This window comes from Nematolebias whitei, chromosome 9, assembly GCF_014905685.2.
Source record: "Nematolebias whitei isolate Nwh7 chromosome 9, NemWhi1, whole genome shotgun sequence".
NCBI classification, from domain to species: domain Eukaryota; kingdom Metazoa; phylum Chordata; class Actinopteri; order Cyprinodontiformes; family Rivulidae; genus Nematolebias; species Nematolebias whitei.
In genome coordinates, this window is record NC_056506.1 from 42,552,185 (window position 1) to 42,578,839 (window position 26,655).

Genomic DNA, 26,655 nt, shown 5'->3' on the forward strand with positions numbered 1-26,655 from the left:
TTCCTGAAATTATATAAAGGACAACCTTCATAACGTACACTACACACAATGTAAAAAGTATAAATATAAAAAATTGATTGCAGGTAAAAATAACTTTAAAATATATATATTTTTAATTTGCAGCAAACAACTGTTGCATGTCATTTCTGTATATTCACAACTGAGATGAGCCAAACATGTGGCAAACCATGAATATGTATGCACGAGTATATAAACACATTTGTACTTTTGGCCTTGCATACTGAGCAAAGACCAACAGGCAGTGGAAATATTTACCGTAGATAAGAAAAAAAAAGGGATGCACGATATTGGATTTTTGGCTAATATCCAATATGATAAAACTTATTTGGCTGATACCGATACCAATACTGATATTTTTCCCCCAGACCTACTTACAGAGACCACATAACTTTCTCTGCTGTGGAATTAAAATACTACATTATTCCGCACGGTCTTTGGCCTGCTACCAAATGCAGATGTCAAAAAGAGGACTGCAAATGATGTAACACTTCAACTTGGATTACGTTTAATATCAAATGTATTCATGACATTTACTCTAACACGATGACGACACTCTAACAGTGCACATTTGTAAATTTCCACAAATCTAAACTGAATGGCGCATGTGATGGCCAATGTCTGATATTAAACTTTATCGCCAATATCGGCTGATACCGATACCATGCCAATAATATCGTGCATCCCTAAAAAAAAATTATAGTTAAGAACACTGCGTTAAAAATACTTCAATCTTGACCTTTATGAATTAAATTTTAAAATGAAAGGGGACAGAATTAAAAATTTCAAGTGCACCATGTAACATAATATTCTGTAACAAACCAAACACTGAACAAGGTTCACCGAAATCCATTTTGTTGGCAAATATTCTGTCATATAAAAACCATACTTTTGTAACCGTGTTTAATATAACAGTAAACAGTCATAATGGCTTCCGATGATTTTTTCTTCTAAAACTGCATTACTAACTCGTGTTGGCGCCGAGACTTTATGTTGTAAAACAGAACCCATTAGAACCTAGAACACTTCTGTTGTTCGTTTTCACACGCCTGCATCTTCTCCCAACGTTTGCTTGCTGATAAACATGTTGCTAAAGATGAACTCGTATTTACAGGTTTGGTTTATGCTGTCAGACAAAATGAGCTTCTCTGTGTTCGTGCTCCTCCAGATGCCGAGGTCGCAGTCTGGGTTTAGCCTCAACAGGGCTGAGGTCGTCAGGGCTGCTCGGGGGAGGAGACTGAGGGGGTGAAATGGTAGGGGAGGTCGAGACCCCGGGGTCGATAGCGCTGTCTGTAGAATCCTGTGTCTGGTGACGTGCCTGTGTGAGGCCAGGAGAAGAGGGTAGGGACAGGGCAGAGTTGGTGGGACTGAGTGACGAGGGGGAGACTGTAGTGCTAGTCCAGGTCGGAAGAGTCCAAGCTTTGCAGTTGTTAGAAACTGGAGGTTTGTAGAACGTTCCAGGAGGGGGTTGAAGAGTCCGTGGTGCCCTGAGTGTTAGCGGAAGCTTCGGTGAGCTGGTGGACTCATTAGCTGAATCCTCTGAGCTCTTTTCCCTTAAGAAAGTCCTGACCGGCTTGTCTGACACGGTGCCGACATTGCTGGAGAATATGGTGCTCACACTGCTCGTGGTGGAGACAACGGACGCAGTGCTTGTAGTTGGGGAGACGGTGACCGACACGGTTGTCTTTACAGGCTGCAATCCAGAGCCAGAAGGGGGCAGGTTGGCAACTATCATAGCAGTTCTGGGTGTCACTTGATAGTGCTTGTACTTCTTGTCCCATGTCCTCCTTTGCATCGTCTGTGTGTCAATAAAAGGCGTGATGTAATAGGTGCTCACTCTGGACGAGCCGCTCTGGCGAGTCTTCTCAGGCTCTGGCATCTCCTGTATAGTTTCAGTGTCCCGCTGAGAAGGGCTTCCATCAACGCTGTCCGATGTGTTCCAGTTGTTCCTCTCGCTGATCTGAGCCGGGGCGGGCAGGCGATCCAGCGGCATGCTGATCGGTCGGGACATCTGTCGAACACGCTGGTTGCGCAGCTGGACCTTTGGTGCTGACGTGGCGGCAGAGAAACTCGAGGCCGACTTCTGAGCTTCTGCCCCACCTGAAGCCTGCACCCCGTTGACTTGGTCCGAGGCCGAGATGAGAATTTTGTCTTTTCTAGGCTGGGCCTCCTGCACCTCATCCAGAATGTGCGATGACGGGATTACCGACGAATATCTTTTGTACACTTTGGAACTCTGAGGAGACAAAAGTCACGCTGAGATTAACAATCTCAACTTTTATCAGTTTAAATTTTAATAACATGTAACGTAAAAGAGTAAAAGAGAGCGCTCTGGAAGGAAAAGAACCATAAGCATTCTACAAATAAATGAACAAAAAGCACATTTTTACATAGAATAATTAACCTCTTTGATGTCCATCAGGGACATGGAGTGTCTGCTGAGCTGCCGCACTTTCTCCTGGGGGGTCAGTCTGGGGGACGCTTGGCCACTGGGAGCAATTTCAGGACCAGTCATGGGAGCTTCATGGAAGATGGTGTGGAAGTGTCGCACCAGCAGCTCAACCATCAGTGCCTGGAAGGGATAATCCACCAGGGAGGACAGGGACACGTCTGCGTCTATCTGCCGTGGCTTCACCAGCGTCGGGCCAAAGATAATACCCAGGTTACTTGCTGTCATTTTGTTCTCTTCGGCCTCTTCAGTAACTCTGAAGGGGGTAAAGAGAGACAAAGAGTTTGTAAAATACAAGGCTGGGTACCAAACAATGTAATTTGTGAAAGCTTTTTTAGTAACTGGGCCTCTAGTGTAAGCCAGTGAAACAGCTTTAGCCTAAACTAATATGTTTATGAAAAAACGTGATCAGTAATAAAGTAATCCCTCGCTACTCGCGATTTGACTTTTGCAGACTCGCTCTTTTAAAGTAAGATTGTACATGACAAACAAAAAAAGATTGTACACCACACACAACTGTCAACTTTAATATGACAATTGATTGGGACAGTACAAGATACAGTAAAAAAATTACACAGAAAAAAAAAACAACTTCGGACAGGTACCGCCAATTTGTAGTTTTCACTCAATAAAGCAGTCAAAAAGACTACATTACCCAGAAGCCAAAGTTGCTTTCTGCTGAAATAAAGGGAAAGTTTTGAGCCGATCTGAAAAAGTTCAGTCCTTATTCATAGTGACTTTGGTGCTCAGTGGATGCAGAGAGCCGTACGGAACTGACAGGGAATTGGACCAGAACCGGACTTCCAGCCTTGTCGGTCAATCCGAGTGCTGCGTGCCGGCCCATGAGCGGGGACGAGTTGCTTGGAGGTCCAGTGTTTTCTCCGGAGCTCACCCGGACTTTTTTCATCCAGATTTGGACTCGATCGAGACCATTGTGTGGTTTTGTGCTGGCTCTCCGAAGGTCCGGCTCTCTCTAAAAGCGTTTTGGCTCAATGGCTGCAGGGAGCCGACCAGAACCAGACCAAGGCTGGTGGGTACGGGTTTCTAAAGCCTTGGAATTTTAAGGCATTGCTACTCACTCAACTTAAAATTGTAAGTCGAGTGAATTAACATCAAGTTATCTTGATTAATAAACTCTTGCTAAATAAAACTTTAGCTTTAGTTTAGTTGATTTAAATTTATTAGTTGACTGAACTGTTTTGGTTTGTTGTTTCAACTCAAAAATCTATGTCAATTTAACTAAGTGTTGAATAAATAAAAATACTAAAATAAATATAGCATTCATACCTAGCAGTTTGTGCAGGGGTGGGGTTAGAACGTAACCCCCACAATAAATGAGGGACTAGTGAACATAACTCTCTCTACACTTATAAAGGTATTTTTCACTGAATCTTAAAAACTGGATTGATGCTATAAACACACACTGTCATGCTCTACAAGTTCCCCCAGTGCTTTAGGGAAGTCTCTGTTTCCCTCCGAGTGTTAAGAGGAAGTTTGCATTTCAGTCTTTGTGTAGAAAGCAAAAGAACAAAAAGCGGAGTTTTGTTTCCGAGCTCGTACTTGTTCAGATGAGCGAGAAGGTGTCGTAGGGTCCTGTAGTTGGCTGCGGGCAGCTGACGGAGAAGGTCTCTGATCTTGAAGATGACTGCATTCATCCGGGTGCTCGGTTTAAATTTGTCTTTAATCTGGTTGTTCTGACATTTATCAGCCTCCTCCACGATCACCCGCTGGCACTCTTTTGCCAAGCCGATGAAGTTGTTGTAGAATCGATACAAGAAAAGCGGCTCGGGTAACTGTTGACAACAAAACAGTGTTGTGTTTAATGTTCAAGTAGCATAAAACATAAAATGTTGCATGAAGTTTCTTAGTATTTTAAATAATAAAATCTAACAGGTCCAGGTGCACAGCTAAAAGATTAAGTTAAAAATAAACTAAAAGCAGTTGCAAATGGTTAAAAAAATATCCACACATATATGGTTTTATCAGTAAGTTCTAACGTGAGAATGTGAGAAACACCTGTCTCAGGTAGAGCTTGAGAACATTGCTGATGTCATGGGGTGAGAGTTCAGACAGTTCGACCAAGTCCTTCCCATTTTCAAAAGCCTGACAGAGCTTTTCAACCCGTGATTTGGCACCGTTCACACGGTAAATCCCCTGTGGGCGTAAAACAGACCGGCACACTTCTTAAATATACAGCAAAGACTTAACCATAAACTCAAACAAAATATTAAACTAGAGAAAATTTATTTCCTGTGAAAATGCAACGTGAATGCTTATTGCTGAAGAATTTGCTGAAAACAGCTGAACATAGCTTAAAAAACATGCTGAAATGTAGCTGTAAATGGAAGAACAAGCCTAAATTAGCAGAAGAAAGCAGAAAGAACACATATTTGCTGAATTAAGTTTAAAAAAGCAGAAATGAGCACAAAAATAGGAAATTAACAAAAAAAAAAAAAAAACTGAAATTAGCTAAAAAAAAAAAAAAATTGCTGAAAAGACAGAAAGAAGCTTAAACTACCAGAAGTGGAAAGAGCTGAAATAAGCTAAAAAAAAAATGTAGAATTAGCTGGAAAAGCTAAATTTCACATAAAAACAGCTAAATAGTAGCTGAAATAACAGAAAAAGCTGAAACAAGTAGAAAAAAACTGAAAGGAGCATAACAAGCTGAAATTAGCAGAAATAAGTTAATTGGGCTGAGAGTAGCAGAAAATACCACCAGAAACTTGAATTTGTCTGAAAGCAGCTGAAATTGGAAACAAAAAAAGGTTGCTGAAATGATAGAACAAGCTTAAATTAGAAGAAGAAAGCAGAAAGAAGACCTTTGCCCAATTAGGCTGAAAGAAGCAGAAATGAACACAAAACAGTGGAAATTATATGAAAAAGCTGAAATGAGCAACAACAACAACAACAACAAAAGCAGAAAAGTAGCTAAAAAAAGCAGGAAGAAGCTTAAATTACCAGGACATGGAGAGAGCACATTTTTTGCTGAATTACCCGTAGTCTGAAAAACGTTAAAATGAGTGCAAAAATGTGGAATTAGCTGAAAAAGCTTAAATTAGGAAAAGAAAAAAGAAAAAAACACTGGTAAATAGTAGCTGAAATAGCAGAAAACTTGCAGAAATAAGCTGAAAGGAGCATAACAAGCTTAAATTAGCTGGAAGAAGTTAGAAGAAGCACAGAAATGTTGTAGTTAGCTGAAAAAAATAAAGAAGCACAAAACAGCTGAAATTAGCTAAAAGTAGCTGGAAAAAAAATGTTTAAATTTGCACAAGGAAGCTGAAAGAAGCTGAACCAGAACAAAATGTGAAAGGAGCAGTAAAAGGTTGTCAACAGATCTAAAGATTTGAAGGCTGTAAAATGAGCTCAATTCATTTTCTAGAAATCAGGCTAACAGGCTAAATATTTCAAAAAGCTAAAGTTGCACCAATCCCAAGAGTCATAGCAGAATTGTCCTGAAAGAGCTGAACATTTTATGATTTGTTGAAATAGCACAAAAATTGTGAAACGAGAAAGATGCTGAAAAACCTACGGAAGAATTTAGAAGTGGCAGTAGGATCACAATAGTGTGAATGTTTACTAAGCATTCGCACTATTACTGCTAATTCATTGAGGACATTACGCTGCACACACTGCACCTTAAAAAGAACACGCACCTTGATGTTGAGAGCTCGACTCTCGATTTCAGACGTGCACTTCTTGATTATGAAAGGGATCCCATCTGGGCTGTTTTTTGCTGCCTGAGCAAAGTCGATACCAAACAGCTGCAGCCGGCCTTGCAGCTTTTTGTGACCACACTGGATAGCAAGTGTCTCCAGACACTTTTTATGACAGGCCAAGGAGCACTGACAGAAGGAAGCAGACAGTAAAAGTTTAAATTTGAAGCCTTTGTCAATTTTACCACCTTGTATAAATAAACACTATCACTTCAGTATATTTTCCTCAGTCAGAGTACAGCTGTGTGTGTTGTACCTCTTCACATTCAGCTCCATGGAAAACAACCAGACTGTCGCACTCTCTGCACTTAGAAGGAGCTCGCAGTTTCCTTAACTTGTGGGTTTGAGCCGCTTTTGACATTTGAGCATTTCGGAACGGGCCAGGAGAGCTCGCCGTCTCTATCACCATCTCTGCTAGACCTGGAAATCACAGGAGATTTTTTTTATGAGAAAGGTTGCTACTGAAACAAATGTTCTTTTCAGGAGGAAAAGTGGAATTAGTTCACAAAACAAAATTTATTACAAAAAATGCTATTTTTCCTGATGTCACACATCTATACAAACATTAGCTTTAACCCTTTACCACTTAGGAAAGATTTACCAAATTAAAGTGGGTCGTCGGCGATGGGTTAAGTAGTTTTCTGTCTTTTTTGTTACTAAAACAAATTCACAGCTCAATTATAAATTAAAAAAAAAAACAATGCAGTGAAAATAGCCACAAATAAAACTGTTCAATGCACAAGTTTTAAATATTAGGGGCAGCTTTTATTCCCACTGTGGCAATAAACTCTGACATTGACATCAACACAGATACAGAAAAATTAAAACTGAAACTATGTCTCGTAAGTAACAAAAGCCTAATCCACGCTGCTTTGCTAAAAATAAAAACGTCTGACACGTCAGGGTTTACACTAATAAGATAATTAGATGTTTTGTGCACGAGTATTGTGCAATCCTCTCACACTATCTCCCCTTCCCTGCCTGAACTTCTCTGCAGACGCAAGACTATAATTAGCAAACAGCATGAACGTGAATCCCTCTCTGCAGTAAAATACACACAAAGAACACACACACACACACACTGACATGTCTTACCATTGTCTAAGGGAGTAAAGGGCTCCCTCTCATCCAGATCGTCAGCTGAAGACATGGTACCAGTAGAAGGAGTTCTGGGCAGCCGACGCTTAAAGTCACCTGCAAAATATAAATAAATAAACATTTAAAATAAAATAAGTAAAAGAATATTCCTGTGTTAATGTTCAGAGACTGAATGCAATACACACATGCTACTAATTAACATAAGATACATAAACTTCTAAGATATATACCACCTCATATATATACACCTAAGATGTATACACCTCCTTGTACGGGTGTGCAGTGGAGAGCATTCTGTGCTCCAGCATCAACGTGTGGCATGGAGGCTGCACAGCTGCAGAAAGAAAAGCTTTGCAGAGAGTGGTGAAGGCTGCACAGAAGACTGCTGGAGTCAGTCTCCCCACCATCACAAACATCTACACCTCCAGATGCAAGAAGTGGGCCACCTGCATCATGAAGGACCCCACTCACCCAGCACACACACTTTTTGCCCCTCTCACCTCAGGCAGGAGGTTTCAGAGCATTAAGTGAAGCTGTTAGACTCATGAATCTAACCAGGATAATCACTGTAATGTCACTTTAATTGGACAATTGATACTTTATCTGTGCTGCTGATTATCCATGCTGCTGATTTCTTACCTTAAGCTGCTATAGTCATACCCATATGCTCACAACAGACTCATGTTCAGACTGCTGTTTAATACACTATTATATTATATTATTATTGTTTAGCATATATCTTAGATCCTTGTATACTGTTTGCGTTTTTATACTTTATATTTGTGCTATTTTTGGGTGTAACAGGGCCTTGAGTACACAATTTTGTTCCACCTCATGTACCACATGTGACGCGAATGACAATAAAGTCACCTTGAACCTTAATATATCATCATTTACAAAAAAAGTGTCTTCTATTAATGCACATTTCCATTTGAATGTAACATGTTAGCACATAATGAAAGATGTTCATAGTTGATATGATGGCACTTATCTCTAATACACAATCAGGATGTTATAAAAAATAAATAAAGAGAAGCAGCACATAATGAGTCATCTAGAGTATTGAATGTTACTGTTTATCTTATATTTTCTTGTTTTAGCTCGCATATTCATTTTTTTTATGTCCAAATGCATTTGACTGATTTACAAAAATATTTTTGTGTGAAATCCTTGTACCTGGGCTGGCTGTGGGAGAGTCCATGGACCTGGACTCGCTGCTGCCTCCAGCGCTCTCCGAGTCGCTGCACATCCCGCCCTGGCTGCCCTGGCTGCTGGAGGCCCAGGCTCTCAGCGGGGCCTGGCTCCTCGGCGCTGCTCAAACACAAGCGGACCACCAATCACAAAACAAACGAAACGCACTGTAGCTAAACAGCAGCTGCTTTTTTAGTAACATTCTAAGTTATTTTCAGAGACTAGAAGGTCACATGATTGTTAGACTCCCAGTCCCTTAAAACATTTCCATGACTCAGAAGACCCAGCAAGTCTTTCAGTCCATCCTCCAGGAAGAGCAGAAGTTTGATTTGAGTTTCTTTCTAGAATTAATAATGAACCTCACAGGCTTGAATACTAACCACGTATGTCTGTGCTGCTACTGCTTTTGCTGATGTGCGCGGGCCGGTCCATGTCATCACAGGAGGCGACGGATTCCTGCGACAGGTTTCCATGAGAGGAATGAGTGCTGCCCTGCGACCTCTTGCTGAACGCAAACCTGGAAAAATAAAGGTGGTGCTTGAGATTTTGTGCAATACATTTTGCAGGAAAAACCTTGCTCTATAGGTCATAATTATTTTGTCACATAGTGTATATTTGTTGAGACAAGCATATTAAATGAAAGCAACACCAGATGCTTCAGGTTTCACTTTCAGTTTCTAGTAAAGGTTCTGATTTGGAAACTTGTGTACCAATCTGACAAGCAGCTTACAGCTGAAGGCATGAATATTTTAGTGCTATATACTCTTTATGCTTGATTTTTATTCAACTAAGCTGTGGGGAATTTTGAATATTTTATTAATTTTGTGCAGTTCTATATTTTGTAAAAAGATAAGTGTTGTCCTTTCTGCTGATTATTTTTACTCTAAAATTGTGTAAAAAACTGCAAAAAAATTACAAAAAGGCTACTTTTTATTGCGTGAATGATTACTAAGCATTCACACTATTGTGATCTTATTGCCACTTCTAAATTCTTCCCTATGTTTTTCAGCAACTGTCTCGTTCCACAATATTTGTGTTATTTCAACAAATCATAAATCAAACCGTTCAGCTCTTTCAGGACAATCCTATATGACTTGGTTTTGGTACAACTTTAGCTTTTTGAAATATTTAGCCTTTTCTGACATTTTTTGTCTCATAGAAAATGAATTTATCTCATTTTACATCCTTCATATCTTTAGATCTGTTTACAACCTTTTACTGCTCCTTTCACATTTTGTTCTGGTTCAGCTTCTTTCAGCTTCCTTGTGCAAATTTAAACATTTTTTCAGCTAATTTCAGCCGTTTTGTGATCCTTTCTGATTCTTTCTGCTAACTACAACATTTTTGTTCTTCTAACTTCTTTTTACTAATTTTAACTTGTTAGGCTCCGTTCAGCTTTAGTCTGCTAGTTTCAGTTTTTACTGCTATTTCAGCTACTATTTAGCTTTTGTTGTTGCTAGTTTTAGCTTTTTTCAGCTAATTCCACATGTTTTGCATGCATTTAAACTTTTTTCAGCCCAATTCAACAAAAATGTGCTCTCTCCACTTCCTTCTGGTAATTAAAAGCCTTCTTTTGGCTTTTTTAGCTACTTTTCAGCTTGTTATTTTTTTGCTCGTTTAAGCTTTTTATTTTAATTTTTTTTTAGATAATTTCCACTTTTTTGTGCTCATTTCTGCTTCTCTCAGTAAATGTGTTCTTTCCCCTTTCTTCTGCTAAATGAAGTTTGTTCTACCTTTTTCAGCTATTTTTAGAATTGTTTGGCTAATTTCAGCTGCTTTAAGATAAATTCAAGTTCATCATGGTAATTTCTGCTACTTTCAGCCTAATTAACTTCTTTATGCTTTCAGCTTGTTGTGCTCCTTTCAGATTTTTTTTGTGGTAGTTTCAGCTTTCTCTGTTATTTCAGCTACTATTTAGCTGGGTTTTTGTTTGCTAAATTGAGCCTTTTCAGCTAATTCCAACTTTTTAGCTCATTTCAGCTCTTTCCATTTCCCTGTAATAGTTTATGCTTCTTTATGCCTTTTCAGCTACTTTTTTAAGCTAATTTCTTATCGTTTGTGCTAATTTCTGCTTATTTAAACCTAATTAAGCAAATATGTGTTCTTTTGTTTTCTGCTGCAAATTTCTGCTTGTTTTTCCATTTCAGCTACATTTCGGCATGTGGTTTTTAGCTAATTTCAGCTGGGGTTTTTTAACAAGTTCTTCGGCAATAAGCATTCACAATGCATTTTTGCAGGAAATACAATTTCTCTAGTTATTTTTAAAAGTGAATGCCTTTTTTAAGACTAGGATGTGTTAGTGTATTTATCACGTCTGATAAAACAGAGAAGGAACAAAAACAGAAAGAAACTGTCAGCAAATCTCATAAATAATGGAAATACACACAGCAGATCAGTCACATTCCAGCCACTTATAGGATTTTCTGTAATCTACTCTTAACTGTATCTATCAGGGTTACCATTAACCTTCCTACTGACTCTGTACATTAGAGGTATAAAAATATTGATTCTTTTCTTTGAGGAAAATGAGCAAATATGCGTGGGAAGCTGATTCTTAACTTTTACTAGAACTCTAGGGGCAGCTTCACACAAGAGCCAAACTCTCACGCTCGCAATCATCTCTGCTGCTTTCAGCCTGCGACACAGATATTTCCTGAGGAAGGGCATGAAATTCAGCACGAGCTGTCTCTGCTAAGTTCTGTCTCCTCCTCCCACTTTGACTCATTGTTACTTTTGTTGAAAGTAGAACTATGCAACTTTAACATGGGAGGGACAGCCCTGAAGATATTTGAAATACGTACTATCCTCTACATCTGAACTTTGATCCTAAATGACTTTAAAATACAAAAACCACAAAACAAATGTAAGCATGTGTCAGCTGGGCTGACTTCCAATGAAAGGCACGGCGTTTGAAATTTGCAGAAGTGCAACAACGCGCTCTGTGATGACTTTAAAGATGTTATCCTCTTAGTTCACAAAATTTAAGTAATTCTTTTCAGTGTCCGTCCTGCTTCATGCAGCCAAGTGTTTCCAGAATCAGAGGGCGCTCCCAAAATCGTTCTCACCTGGAAATGTCAGAAACGGAGTCTGGCTGAAGGTGCTCTTTAGGCAGATGTTTGGGCAGGTTCCGAACAAACTCGGCGTAGCACCCTCCTGGTTCATACAGCTTGGCATTTTCACTCAGGGCCTGGAAGTGGGCAGGGAGTGCAACAGACTGCGCTTGCTGCATCTGAAACCAGTTTACTGTGACCTAAAAAAAAAAAAAGAACAAGAGAGTGAACAATACAAATAAATGGAAGTGTCATTAAATATGATTATAGAGGTCAGTGGAAAAAATGATTACATCATAACCAATTAAATCATACTAAAATACATTTTAGTGCTATTTAGGGATGCACAATTTTGGAGTTTTGGCCGATATTCGATACAGATATTTTTAATACACTTTTCTTTGTCAAAACATTTCCCTCTTATTTAGGCTTATTTGCTACAAAAATTGTATAACAGCAGTAAGAGCTGGTGACATATATTCAGTAACAGCCATATGCATAGCACTTTAACTTATATTAAATGAAAAGTGTTAAATGTCATTTATTAGCATTAGTCACCTGCGATGCTGTCTCACTTGTGGAGTCTTGTTCCAGGTTCCTATAGCTGCAGTGTGGGATCCTCTGCACTCTTGTGCATGAAGGACAGACTTTTTAGGTTCAAAGTTTTTGTCTATCCATTGTGTTGAAAAACTAATCATGCTAATGGGGCTAACACAACGTCCAAATGTCTGTGGTAAAACTCACCCAAGTGCTATCGGCTATTAGCTTCTCAATGACGTCGCAAATGACGGCTTGTAACTCGGGTAAGGCTATATCGGAAAAATATCTCTGACTGGGGACGATGTAGCGAGACTCAACATAGTTTAAAAATCTTCAGAATCTGACATCCTCAACGAAAAAAAAAACCTTCCACACCGCCGACATTTTGACTTCTTCCTCTCCGCCATGATGAGATCAGGTAGGCGCGCGTGATGTCATCACGTTGTTGATGTTGGGTTGTCATACAAAAACATAACCTTTAATATTGGTGAGTAATTTTGATGGAATGGCAGATGTCCGATATTTAACTTTAATGCTAATATCGGCTGATACCGATACCATGTTGATAATATCGTGCATCCCTAGTGCTATTTATTTTCATTCTATTAAAATTTATTTGAGAGCAGGTTTTAGTCTTGTATTATACATAAACGTGTTTGTTTACAAATATCTGCAGAGATCAGTCTCGAGATAAAACTACAAACTCATCAAATTAATTTCAATATTTTTCAACAACGTTCTGCTGGGAAACCTCATGTTCTGGTATTACTGTAGATGTTAATTTTAGGAACTTCTTGAGTTTTTTCTTCTTCTCCGGTTGTTTAATGTGTGTCCCTCCACTAAATGTTGCTGCAGGACTAGCGCAGCAAAGTCTCATGGCCACCGAACGACACAAGAAACTTATTTAACAGCCTGAGGCGATGATGAGGCTTCAAGTCTCATCAAATTGTTGTGTTTGAACGTCTGTGGCCTCTCTTTACAGAGCTCGCTCCAATCCTGCAACCCACAGGACACAAGGGGTCTAGAGCGTGGTGCTGGGTACCAACTAGTTTAAAGATCTCTTATCCTTGCACTGGCAGACCAGAGCTGTTTTAGCACCTTAGCAACATGAGTTAAAGTCTTTTAATGTTCTTGAATGTGACAGGTCGGTAAAACAGTTCACTTTCCTCTCAGTGCATTACATTCTTATCGAATGATGACATAAACTCTTACAGCTTTGAGTGTGAGGTCACACTGGAAGACCATCTCTCGGATCTGCGAGAGGATCGTTCTCTTAGCGTTGGCCAGATCCATTTTTCTGACGCCAGCGTCAGCCAAACAGTTCTGGTACTGGTCTTGGGCCTCTTCAACCTGTCCAACACATCGGATACAAAACAAGTTTAAAGATCTGGAAAAGGCTCACACCAAATAACATCTGTTTTATATACTGTATACATATATACTGCTGACCTTCTGCAAAGCCTCCTCCTGGAGCTTCCTCTTCTTCTCCATCTGCTTATTGCCAGCGTTCGGCTGCTCCTCCTGGGAGCGGCTTTTAGACGAGTGGACTTTCTGGTACTCCTCTCTCCTCTGTGTGTTCAGCGCTCGTGCCTTCCGCAGGGTTGTGTCAGCCTCTTGCTGCCAACATCACACAGATCGGATCAGCCATAACGAAACCACAATTAAACGTCACAATGTGTGCAGCGTTACCATGGAAACAATCAGAGATGGCTTTCTGAATGGCCAAACATGCGAGTGAAGTGATACATTGAAGTTTGTACACCTGTACATGATTATCTAGACTTAGATTAAAAAATATATGAGTGAAAAAAAACTCGAGTTCTTTAATACTAATTAAAACTGGATTATTCAAGAGTATATCAACGATCATCTAAATAAAGCTGTTTAGTGTTTTTGCAAGACTAAATGGAATTATTTTGACTTAATACACTTTTTTGTTACAGTTCTCACAGTGGCAGAGCTGGTGACTAATGCTGCAACATTCACTGGTTTGCAATGGGAAACAACTAAAAGTTGTGCTGTTTGAATTAAAATTAAATACACACCAATTATCTGTTCATAAACGTTTTACAAACCATTTTCTTTTGCTCTCTCTGCCATTGCTCCTTGAGGTCTTTCCTCAACTTGTCCAGTTCGTTCTTACGAGCCAAAAGAGGCTGAAAATAAATCATCAACAGTCAAGTTTAGTTTTTTGGTTAAAATAAATAGCCTCTTTTTGGTACCAAGTAAAATTTCAACAATAATACATGGAAAAAATAAACATTAGGGTCTGTGTTTAGAAAAGCTAGAATTTACATTGACTATTAACTTTTACAAAATTACAAATGAGCAAAACAGCATTTTGATGCTTTCACTGTGCTTTTACTAAAGTGAATGCCAAAGTAGCATGTTGAAACATATCCAAAAGTTTAGAGTTTAGCTCTCGGTGTCATTTTTTTTTACCTGTATGAATTTATTGGTTTGAAGAGCGACTGCAGTCTGAATAATGAGCTGGTTGTATTCTATGTCCTTCTTGAATGTGGAAATGTAGATATCACTAAATGGCATGAAGTCCTTGAACAAAAATAAAGAATGCATATATTTTTGATAATCTTATTTTACATGTAAAGGAAAGAACTAGAAATCAGTAAGTAAGGTTTTTTTTTGTTACCTGTTGACTGGCCAAGGTCTTTGCAGATTCAGCCAGTTTGGCACAGCTTTTAGAATTCTCGATGTCTGAAAGATAAAAAAAAAAAATGTGCAAAAGAACAAGGAACTAATTATATTTGTGATCAACAAATCATCTAATCACTTCATGGCAAATCTGACATTCATTTGTATTATGGGTACTCATTTAGACATTGCTGTGTTTCATGCATCTACTGTATGTTACAAAAGAAGACAAATGCTCAGAAAGCATTACTAATAACTGACCTAAGGAAATGGATTAAAAAAATATGCTTGCTAGCAAAAAAAATGTACTGTCACGAATATCTCACCCATAACTACTCGTTTTTCCATCCATCCCAGAAGATCTTTGATGTACTTGGACCAGGCCTTTGCATAAAGAAGAGCAGACTCTACCCCACTGTCGTTCTTCAGCAGGGTCAAGTCGACTTCTTCCTCTCTTGACAGTGGCACCTCTGGACCTGCGACGTCATTAGAGATGGATATCAGGTAGGAGGCATGAGTGCAATGTCCTCAAGCTGGACTCACATATCTCAGTTCCACTTTCTATTAAGACGTGTGGAAGGGCACAGTAAATACAAAAACAGAACAAGGTTGGTGAAGTAGTCAGTACGGGACAGTATGAAAGTGCCAGGCGTTTATGGGAACATGCGGACAGGCTTTTATGCCTTTCACGTGAGCCAAGTCATGCAGTTTAACACAAAACCTATGTATTTCCCCATCCCACACAAAATTACTGTCAGACGCCAAAAGAGAAACGAACAACTAGTATGACAAAGCAGCAGAGGTTAAAACAGAGGTTTAAGGCGGGTCTACCATGGGGATGAAAGAGTGGAAAGGCAAAATCTCTTAGCTAAGTCACAAACTGACAAGGCTGCCCTGAGCTTCAGAATAAAGCCATTTATAGCTATCACATTTCAGAAGGACGTTTTTTTTTTTTTTACATGCTTAGAGAAAAGTGACTGTGATGTAAACTTACCCACAAGATTACTTCTCTCTGGAACATACCCTTCAGGATCCACAGAGAGGTTGTCAAAGGACTGTGAAAAAGACAGTTTAGATTAAAAGGAAGGAAAATCACACATCCAATCAAAGTCACACATCAGTAGCAGCTGGGGTTTTCAACTCCCCAATTAAATACAGAAAAAGCAAGTCTTTGAGGATTTTTTAAATAAAGGCGGGGTGAAATTGCTGCTATTAGTGCCCCTTTTAGAGAGCTGCAATGGTTCAGAAGAAAGACTAGAATAACATGTTGCCTGAAGGTGAAAAGAAAAGAATGATGGGGGTCTCACTCTGCTTCTCCTGGTCTGGGGGTTCCCCAACCCTGAGCTGCTGTCCACATCTCCCATAAGGAAGTCAGAAACTCTGTGGAGTCCAAATATGTACACATTATATTCATATGTGACTGAAAGAGTTTAAGAAACAGGTCGAATGGTCAAAGGGGCAATCTATTCTAGTGCCTCTAAACTGGTATTTAAATTCAGATAAAGGAGTGGGGTAATGACAGGTTTAACTAGATCAACTAGCTTCTATATTCTGGTCTAAAATCAGCCCAACACTTGCTGGCAGTAGGACAAAAAGTAAATAAAATGGGGGTGTTGAAAAGGAAAACAAGCACTGTACTCACACATTGCCGAACGTGAATGCCAAAATGTCAATGGATGTGTGTATCTCGCCGAATGCTTGTTTGTTTTCAGGGTTCACTTCCTCGAAGTTAATGCCTGTGAACAGTGATAAAACACGCCGTTACTTCGGCCAAAAAAAAAAATGGCTTGCCACCAGCTTTTGTGCACTTAATCCTTCAACAATTAGCAGGCAACTTTACAAATAAATGAAGAAGGCGAGCAGTTTGATGTCATTTTAAAACTTCAACCATCAGTCATAAACTAGAGCAAGTTAGCTTTTATAAAGTTTGGTCATCTTTTCTACAGGCTTCAGATTGATTCAGCAAAGACCTGACTTTATGGATGACACTGAAAAAGCCTAAATCCTTCAGCAGTTACACAGTTTGGGTAAAAAAAATAGGATGAAGGTTAAAAAGAAACAAGGTGCCAAAAGTAATTTTGTGCAATGTCCGTATGTTGTCCTACCCACTCAAAATGTCCTCCTGAAAAAGATTCAAAGATCTTCAAAGTGGTGGATTCAATGTCGACTCAGAAACAATCCCAAACTTTTCCTCCTTTGTTTAAATGTGATATAATCCTCCGGACCATCATCCATGCTGACCGTGACCACAGACGGCGATCTTCGCTTCGGGCAACTTTTGGCAGTACAGTATCCAGCAACTTTAAAAAGCCATCAGCTCTTGACAATCATCGGGAACGTGTGCACAAGGGTTTCTTCGCAGCAACATTTGCAGAAAGCAATCAGAGGAACCAAAAACACGGTCACTGAAATCCGACTAAGCGGAGTACTTCCTGTCTGCCCCGCAACAGGAAGCACTCACACAGCTTGAATTCTGTCAAATGTAGGACTACAGGCTACCATGACAGCTCTTACCTTCTCTACCTGGCTTTTGCTGCCAATAAATAGTACCAGAAATCTGCAGCAATGTGAACAAGTAGCTAGCACATTAACCGATCCAGGCTCCAAGATGTTGTATAGCTTTTGATTTCCCATTTTCTCTTGATGAGGGTTAACTTAATCCATGTTAAGGGTGGATGGGTAATTATAAATCCCAAGCCAGTGAATAAACTCAGAGAGGTCATGGCATACTGGGTTAGGAAGGCAGCACATTCCAGGGAGACTCTTGAGGACTCCGAGAGAAAGGAGGTGCAGTGCAAGCCTCCCTGTCGTGCACCTCCCTCTCGCTGAATGCTAGCGTACGACTCGGTACTGACTTCTTCCTCAGGACATCCTGTGGATGTCTAACAATGATTGCAAAGCTTGGCCCCTCTTGTCACGGCTGAAATTTGGAAACTGCATCATTTAAGTGCACGGCCTATTGTTTTCTCATGACTGCGCTGGAAATTTGTGAAAATGGCATTTTGTCTGATCATAGCTTTTTTCTGTCACGTGTTAACGATTCAGTCGTTGCCTAATCATTAGGCTAAAGCTGTATGCATCATGCGCACTTAAAGGAAAACAAATTTAATGCAAAAAAAACCTATTAAACGTCAATAAACAATGTGTTTAGATCATTTTAATAAATCTACAATAGGCTAAAAATACACAAGTTAGTTGTAAATGTATTCACCAAGTAAAAGGGACTAGAATATAAAATAATTTTAATACATTGAGGAAATTAACATTGTCGTTATTGTTACGCCTTGTGGTTAGAATCAGGGATTTGGTCTGAGTGTGACTTGGAAAGTCACTTTGTACGAGTTTGTTTCAGGCCAGGTGACAAAACGAGAGGAAAACAATAGATGCTTCCAGCTACAATTAAACTTTTTCAGGCTTTTCAAGTTTCTGAGAACTTGCATGCACGTAAAAAAAAAAAAAAAAAAAACAGCTTAAAGAAGGAAATGGTTTGAGTAGATAATGTGCCATTTAAAACTAGTCAGACAAGCAATGTTTGGAAAAAAAAGTAGCATTTAGGCGGCTGTACACACGCCCCAGGTGTCAAGCTTCAAAGAGTAACGCAGGTAACAAGACGGCACTCTGAGTAAGGAGAAACCTGTTATCATCCAGACCTTTGAGTCTTCATCTCTGATGTCTCACTGATTCATCCTTCTTTCAGCTTTTCCTCCTTTAACTATCTAAGTGAATTTTGTGTTCCCACCAGCCATTAGGGACAGTCTGATCTGGCGTAAGACACCCCCTGGTGGAGATTCAAACCCCTCAATGAAGTTTAAAGAAAATAGTTGATTTATTACAACCTTTTTTATAAGATAACGGCTACCATTAACATCAGGAAGGAACATGCATAAATGAAGAGATATTTGATTATATTTTATAATAATGAAGAACAAGACAATCACCAAAATGCTAAAAAGGTTTTTATGAAGAAACATTTTCTTTTTAAAGCTTTTTTCTTTTAAATTATCCAAAAAAATTCAATATTAACCTGATCCCAGTGTATATTTTTTAAGCAACCAATTAGGAGAAGATATTTAGATGATTGGGTGGCATGGTGGAGAAGTTGGTAGAGCTGTTGCATCTCAACGAGAAGGTCGCCGGATTGAATCCCAGCTGGGGGCCTTTCTGGGTCGAGTTTGCATGTTCTCTCCGTGCATGCGTGGGTTTTCTACAGGTACTCCGTTTTCCACCCACAGACAAAAAAATGTGCATGTTAGGCTGATTGGCAACTCCAAATTGTCCCTAGGTGTGGGTGAGAGAGTGAATGGTTGTTTGTCTCTATGTGTCCCTGTGATGGACTAGAGACCTGTCCAAGGTGTCGCCCCCACCTCTCACACAGTAGCTATGTTTACATGCGCAAAGTTATTTGATCAGACTGAAATGTATTCAGACAAAATAATCCAAATGTATCATTTACATGGGCGCAATCCGTTCACGATGATTGTTTCATGCAGCGGGTTTTTATTTAGAATAAAACTACGGACGTGCACAGAGTGGTAAACTCTCCTTAAAAAAACCACAGAAGAAGTTCTACTTCCATTTTACTTTCGCGATGAACGTAAACAAACCTGAGCGCCCAAAATGGACCCGCGCCAGGTTTTAATGACGGCGGAGACGTTACTGCACTCCCTGATTGAGCTACAAGTGATACAGATCATTTTGAGCTCTTTCAAAGTTTCTAGTTCGTTTGTCGCTCACCGACCAGTTTTGCTTCCCCGACATATTAGCATCTAGCCAGGCGGAAATACGTGAGGTAGACATAGGTCGCACATGCGCAGTCAGGTCAGTTTTCCACGATAGGAATAAAATGATCAGATTAAGTGTTTACATGCACACGGTTCGGGTTATGAATCGGCATAAACCACCCCTCTCATTCGGATTACAAATTCATTCGGATCGAGCTGAATCAACAAACAATAATCCAAATGGGGCGTTTACATGACACATTTTTATTCCGAATGGCTGTTTAATCCGATTACTTATGTCCATGTAAACATATGTAGCTACTGATAGCTGGACATGGGCACCAGTGACCCCCCCATGACCCAAAAAGGAAAAAAGCGGGTAAACACGATGTAATGGATGGATGTTTAGATTATTATTTTAGGATATTTAGGTTTAAATATTAAAAAAATAAAAGTAAATTAAAAGAAACAATTTCAACGTTATTGTGGACTGAGTCCTTTTTGTCATGTGACTCGAGTGTGAATAGCTCTTTTGACAAATCTGGATATTTTTGTTTGCTTTTTGCAACCTGAACATGGAATGCACCACCAAACTCTACAAAACGCAGACAAACACACATTCTTACTGCTCAGAGACAGGACAGGTGACCAGATGGCCATGGATATTACAACAAAAGAGGAAAAGAAAAAGTGAAGAAAAGTGGATGATCTTGACTGAAAGGAGGAGTCTCAAGATGTTGACAACATGGAATGAAAATTATAGGCATTAGGCCTCCGCCGTTCTCGTGTGGAAGAATTCCTCTGCGATGGGTCACATTTCTATGTGACGTTTATGAGCTGAGATTCTCTTCAGGTTTATCTGCTGCTTTAGAAAACTTCATAAACGGCACGTTTCAGAAACATACTTCCAAAAAAAGCGTGGAGTGGGTAAAGATTCCTTCATGAAACTGTGACGCAAACTCTTATCTTGAGCCACTGATTCAACTGTGAGATTTCATGCCCAGATATTAGATACAAGTATCATCTGTGCCTTGGCTGTGTTCAGCTGTACATCTGTCAGCACTCATGCATGCTGCTGAGTAATTACTCACCTTTGACTTTAGCAATGACCATGCCAGCTGCTCCAAGGATGTCCACAGAGTTGAGGGTCTGGTGTTTGCTAATTACCGTCTTGAGGACACGAATTAACTCAGCTAAACGTTCCTTTACCACCTCCTGAAGCCCTTCCATGTTATCTGATAAAAACAAAAAGAAAATGCACGTGTAAATAATAGGGATTCACTGATCCACTTTTTTCACGTCCGATACCGATATCTGATGTTTGGTATCGGGCGATACCAATCCGATACCAACCTGAGACAGGAAAACATTGCTGAACTAACTTAATAAAAACATAATTTTTTTTAAACGCAGACATAAATGTATGAATTACAAATGTAATTGAAAACTTTGCACCAGTGCAGCACACTTAAACACACCACAGTCTTGGCCAAATATGTAAAAACAACATAACTTTAATTTGTTCAGTCAGTGCAATTAGGAGTATGACATCAAATGTAAAATAAATAATAATAAAGATTAGTGGTGTAACGGTACATGTGGGTGTATTGAACCGTTTCGGTACAGCAGGTTCGGTCCACGTGTGTACCGTTTCGGTTATTTTTTCACTCATTAAATTTTATTAACGAGAAATTATGCGCCGCGGAACTAAAGTTCCTAAGTGTGTTTCAGCACGGCGCTATTATCTTGCAACATGCGTAGCATCCGCAGCCTAGCAGGCAACGAACAAGCCACCTCGTTGCAGTCTCCTGTTTGGGAACATGATGGCTTTCTTGTTAAAAGACAACTGGACACATCCAAAACGGTGTGTCGACGTTGTTTCATGGGGATTGGATCTGCAGCAGGCAACACGTCTAGCTTGTTAACACACTTGAAACGACATCACCCGAATGTGAACGTCTCTTCTAGCATCTTGGTGCAAACACCGATAACAGCAGCATTTAACCAACCTATATCAGGTCATTCAAAGTAATAGCACAAGAGGTAGGAGTTTGTAAAACTCTGGACCTATGTCTGAATTCTGTTGTTGATGCACCGGCTTTAAGCATATGATTAAAGTTCTTGAGCTCTGCTGCCTACGACATCATATCAACACTTCAGCCAAAAAATTGTAGCAGTACTTTATGAAAAAGCTAAAAGTGATATTGTCAAAAGCCTGACCCCAGATTTAAAGCGCTGCCACATCGATGATGAGCGAGAGAAAATATTCAACCACCTCGTATGATGACCATGAAAGAAGAGATATTGTTACTGTATTATTATGATTCAATTAACTTTTTTAAATTTAAAATTATAATCGTATTAAGTCTTTTTTTATTTTTTTTTATCTCTGCGTTGTTTGCAGTCTGAGAACTGAGATAGCAGCTGAGTCTTCCATTAACCAGATCACCTCCAGTTTACACCACCTCCTGTTAACCTCCTGTTTACTTGGCGTATTTTCCAAAGAAACATTTTGTAAGTCTTTGTTTTGGCCTTTTTTGCATCAAAAATTAACCGAGCCGAGCCCTCCTCGAAACTGAACCGAACCGAAATGTGATTTTAGCGTTACACCCCTAATAAAGATACTGAAACGGACAAAAACAACAGGCGGACAACTTTGGTCAAACATGAAAAAAATTAACTTCAACAAACCTTTCAAATGGTTCAGGAAGTTTAAATATAATGTAAAATAAATAATAAAGGAGCTGAAATAAGAGGGAAAAACAATAGCTTCACTAGCTTGATTGGCAGATATTTAAAATAAACAGCAATCAGCTTCTGTCCTTTTGGATCGGTCACATTGTCACAGATACCCAATCAAGGAATTTTTTTGGATATCAGTACCGATACTAATATCAGATTGGTGCATCTCTAGCAAAGCTTAATCAATCCTGAACTTGACCACTGAACGGCAGAGTGCAATGTTTTATCATTGCAACAAGTATTATTGCACAAATATTTTGTCATTTGAACACTGTGACGTCATCTTTTGCTGATTTGCCAGGTCTTTCCTAGGCAAATGATACGTTGTGTTGTTTTATCTGTTACTGCCTGCAGCACAGAAGTAGAAAAATAAGACAGCTGTGGTTGATAGACAGTAACAAGTTCAGTTGCATGCAATTGCTGTGATGTAATGTCTTTCTTTTTCTTTGCTTCCTCCAGGCAGACAGCACGTCCAACGGAAGTGGTGTGTTTCATTAACAGGTGGAGCTACACCAGCCAGTGTAAAAAAAAAAAAAAAAAAGTTTAAATGTGAAGAATTTCTGTGTTTATTAACATAAACAGCTGTACTACAGAATGCCTGCTTCAAAGTGAATAATTCATTCAAGTAAAATATAGAAAAACACAAGCACTTTCGTTTTATATGAGCATTTAGAAAAAAATAAAGACTGACGGGACACACATGGCAACAATTATATAATAATATGTTTACCGACAAGCGCATGAAGTAGCTCTTGCAAGATTTCTTCAATGCCAGTGAGGTTACACAAGACGACTGAGGGAGGAAAAGAATGTACAAAATGTTTCTAGATTAGTCCTTCTCTCTTTACTTTTTCAACCATATCACATTCTGTCAGTCCCTCTGCTATGAAAGGCATCTCTTTGCTGTTCAACCAAAAGCAGCACTTGGAAGAAAAAAAAAACAAAACCTGGTATGAAAAGGTCTTCGAGTTGCCACAGTTGGTCTCTGCGTGGTGATTTTCCATTTAGTTGCAACTATTTTTTTTCATAAATGTTTTAAAAGAACAGACATCTTCTCTGGGAATAAATCCCCCATTTTAATACTATAATCATTCGTAATCAATAAAAAAAATGGAAGGGGAGGAACTTATCTCCTGTTCTGATTCAGACTTATCAGTAGTGGCTCTACAGTAGAAGTTGGCACCAGACAAAAGGTGAGTTCATGTCTCACTTTTGCTTTGGAATAAGCGGGGGCAGAAGCGTCATCTGTTCTTCATCAAAGCAACCCAAGCAAGCAGAAGGGCGAGACCAGAGGCTGAATTTATGGGAGAGCTACGAAGAGTTATGGAGTCAAAAATAAAGCTTCTGTGCAAGTAGAGACGTAATCTCTACAACAAAAATTTGTACCTTGCCAAGTTGTGACGCCAACAGTTTAATAAAAGAAACTCCAAGGTACAAGACACGCCAAGTGACAATAAGATAAGGATATTTCTTCAATTTTATCTAGAAATAAAAGGCCTAACATTCTTTGGAGGAATGCATATCACTCACTGCCTTGCAAGCTATCGCTGTAGATAAGATAAGTGCCATGTTTTGTCATCATTGTATGTTCCCATACAATGGTGAAACTGGTTCTCTGCATTTAACCCATCACACCTGAGATACACCCAGGTGGAGCAGTGGGCAGCTATGTAAGTGCCCGGGGAGCAATTAGGATTAGGTGTCTTGCTCAGAGACACCACGACATGTGGGAATGGTTGGGGATCGAGCCTTGGACTTTCAGGTCCCTAGTCGGCTGCCCTGACTTTACCCCGTCTTGTCCCCCTATTAACAATTTCAGAAAATTTGTTTGAACTTAAAATACAGGATGTTTAGGGGATAATGCTCAGCTTCTACCTGTAAAATTCACTGAGTTAAAATCTGAGTTTGTGTTTGCTAAAATCATTTAGATGTGGTGGCCATACATACCATACCATACCATACCACTTTATTTATAAAGCACTTAAAAACAGCAACACGGCCAACCAAAGTGCTGTACAGCAAAAACAAACAAGCAAAGGAGATATCAAAAAATACATAGATCTAAAAAGGCAACGATAGGAACTAAATGGCTAACATTGTTAAATACAGACGTTAAAATCAACTTGCACAGTGTCAAAAGCCAGGGAATAAAAGTGAGTTTTCAAACGAGACTTAAACAGTGAGAGAAGGAGCCTGCCTGACATACAGTGGTAACTCCTTCTACAGTTTTGGACCTGCAACAGAAAGCCCCATCACCTCTGAACTTAAAACAAGTGCCTGGAACCAATAAAAGCATCTGATCTGCTGACCTGAGAGAGCGCTGTGGGACATATGGCTGCAGCAGATCAGCGAGATAAGAGAGGGCAGAAATGTTCAGAGATTTAAAAACATGCAAAATGATTTTGAACTGAATTCGAAAGTGAACCGGGAGCAAGGGAAGGGAGACCAAAACTGGAGAAACGCGCTCTCTTTTGCCTGTACCGGTTAAAAATAGGGCTGCAGCATTTTGGACTAGTTGTAATCATGCAATAGAGGTCTGACTGATTCCAAACAGGAGCACATTGAAGTAATCAAGCCTGGATGTTATGAAAGCATGCATTACTGTCTCAAGGTTAATTTTGGACAAATCTTAAATCGGGGTGACTTTAAAATGTAATTAGTTGTAGATATACACATGTATTGCTTTCTAAGATTCCATCTGTTCACTATTTTATTAGATGTTTTGCCCAAAGACAGACAAATGAACACACACTGGCATTTTTAAAAATCCATTTTAATCTAGTCTGTCTGTCAGGAGGAGCACGACTGTAAGTGTGGCTATGGAATCATGGCAGAAACTGTTTTAAATCACCCATTTCCTTTCTCTTGTGAAAATAATTTAATTACACCAATCTGCTCTTCAAAGGTGCACACTGGGAGAAATCACAATAACTGTGATGTTACAGTAACAAAGACTGATCCAGGCTTTTGTAATCTTTTGTTTACTGTCACCACTTTATGATTAACACTGTGCAGCACTGAGCACAGCTAAGCTCTGTAATGAAGTGACACAAATAAAAACACAACAAACAGCAATTTCATATAAAGATAAACAAAACAGCAACCTTTAACAAACAACGATCGTGTGCACATTGATTAAAACAAAGCTTCAGGCATATATGGGAGCAACAATTTGCAACCTGAGTCATCCAATTTGGTAACAAAAATATGACAAATATTATAAAAAGACAAGTGTGCACAGAATAAAGAAATAGGAATAAAGTTTTCTTTAAAAAAGGATAGTGTGTGATAAAGCTCTCACGTGTGCTTTGCTTAGTGCAGCATGATACTATGCAAAGAAAGCAGAAGTATAGGATTTATGTCATAAAAGAAAATAAAGAAAGCAAAATATGAACTGGAAATTTGCCCGTTAGTGTGGAAGCCAGTCCACTGCTTTAGTAACGGAACTGAGACTGAAGACCTCCTTATTATACATTACTGTAATATAATAGATAAAACCAGCTGTCAGGTATGAGTAATGACATTTTTGTCATCAAAGTTAATATCTGGGCAGATTGTAGACTTTATGGACACATCAGAAAGTAAAAACTACGTATACAAAAACATAGATTGGAGAAACGCAGATAATTCAAACAATAAATCTGAAATGAAATAAAACTTAAAACTCTGCTCTGCAACTTTGAGCCAATGAAGACATTTCTAGTGTTTTTATTAGAAAGAGGTCCAACTGATTGGTCTGCTCAGTCCCACCTTGTGTTAATGCTCACTCAAAACTATTAAACTAACTTAATAATCTCAGAAAGGCATGCCTATCAAACACTGTGGTTCGCCACACGCTACAGGAAACAAGTGTTAAGATACCCTCTGGGTTATCGTAGCCTGGAGGCTTGTCTCGGGGGTGGGGGTTAGTGGTTGTTACTGGACAAAAGGACAGTTTACATGCTTGCTGTAGCCTTTAAAAACACTGAATGGAAACACCCAAGTAATAAAAGAAGCACATTTAACTGGCTTGTTATAGTGAGTGTGTCTACATTTAAAACACTCGCTTTATGTGGGGCTTTTAACTTAAAACAGTTAAATGAGTAAAAATATTAAGTTCCTTATCCCTAATGTTAGACCAGCGACATCCATTTTATCTTCTGACAATAAGACTGTATTTTGAGGAGAAAATAACATCTTTAAATCAATTAGTCTGATATTTTTCCCCAAATACTTTATGCTTTAACCTATCCAGGAGGTTAAGAACGGGGAGGAAAAAAAAAAAAAAAGTGATACAGTTCTATAGTTCTAAATCCATGCAGATTTAAAATCCAAAAGTCTCTAAAATCTTGGAAGATAGTTGTTTACAACGATGCCATATGTGAACAGGTTTCAAGAAAACTAAAGATGTAAAGATATCCAGAACACTTCTCTCTCCCTGCCTATCTAAATGTTACAAACTCTCGCACATTGTGACAAATTATTGCAAGACTCGTCATTTA

The 26,655-nt window shown here is 39.1% G+C and overlaps 1 protein-coding gene across 1 annotated transcript in view; it reads right to left on the reverse strand.

Annotated features, from left to right (window-relative positions):
* Positions 1 to 870: 870 nt before the first annotated feature.
* Positions 871 to 26,655, reverse strand: part of LOC119415219 (rho GTPase-activating protein 29) — a 39,241-nt gene continuing 13,456 nt past the window's right edge. The window contains exons 3-22 of the mRNA XM_037682377.1: positions 20,524 to 20,667; positions 16,354 to 16,447; positions 16,019 to 16,091; positions 15,706 to 15,766; positions 15,038 to 15,187; positions 14,710 to 14,774; positions 14,502 to 14,612; positions 14,135 to 14,215; positions 13,509 to 13,676; positions 13,272 to 13,409; positions 11,535 to 11,719; positions 8,850 to 8,986; positions 8,455 to 8,589; positions 7,276 to 7,374; positions 6,437 to 6,600; positions 6,121 to 6,309; positions 4,484 to 4,621; positions 4,028 to 4,260; positions 2,423 to 2,723; positions 871 to 2,254 (exon numbers count right to left, since the gene is read on the reverse strand). Coding sequence (XP_037538305.1) covers positions 1,148 to 2,254; positions 2,423 to 2,723; positions 4,028 to 4,260; positions 4,484 to 4,621; positions 6,121 to 6,309; positions 6,437 to 6,600; positions 7,276 to 7,374; positions 8,455 to 8,589; positions 8,850 to 8,986; positions 11,535 to 11,719; positions 13,272 to 13,409; positions 13,509 to 13,676; positions 14,135 to 14,215; positions 14,502 to 14,612; positions 14,710 to 14,774; positions 15,038 to 15,187; positions 15,706 to 15,766; positions 16,019 to 16,091; positions 16,354 to 16,447; positions 20,524 to 20,667 — 3,773 coding nt within the window. The 3' untranslated portion in view covers positions 871 to 1,147. The remainder of the gene's footprint in view (positions 2,255 to 2,422; positions 2,724 to 4,027; positions 4,261 to 4,483; positions 4,622 to 6,120; positions 6,310 to 6,436; positions 6,601 to 7,275; positions 7,375 to 8,454; positions 8,590 to 8,849; positions 8,987 to 11,534; positions 11,720 to 13,271; positions 13,410 to 13,508; positions 13,677 to 14,134; positions 14,216 to 14,501; positions 14,613 to 14,709; positions 14,775 to 15,037; positions 15,188 to 15,705; positions 15,767 to 16,018; positions 16,092 to 16,353; positions 16,448 to 20,523; positions 20,668 to 26,655) is intronic.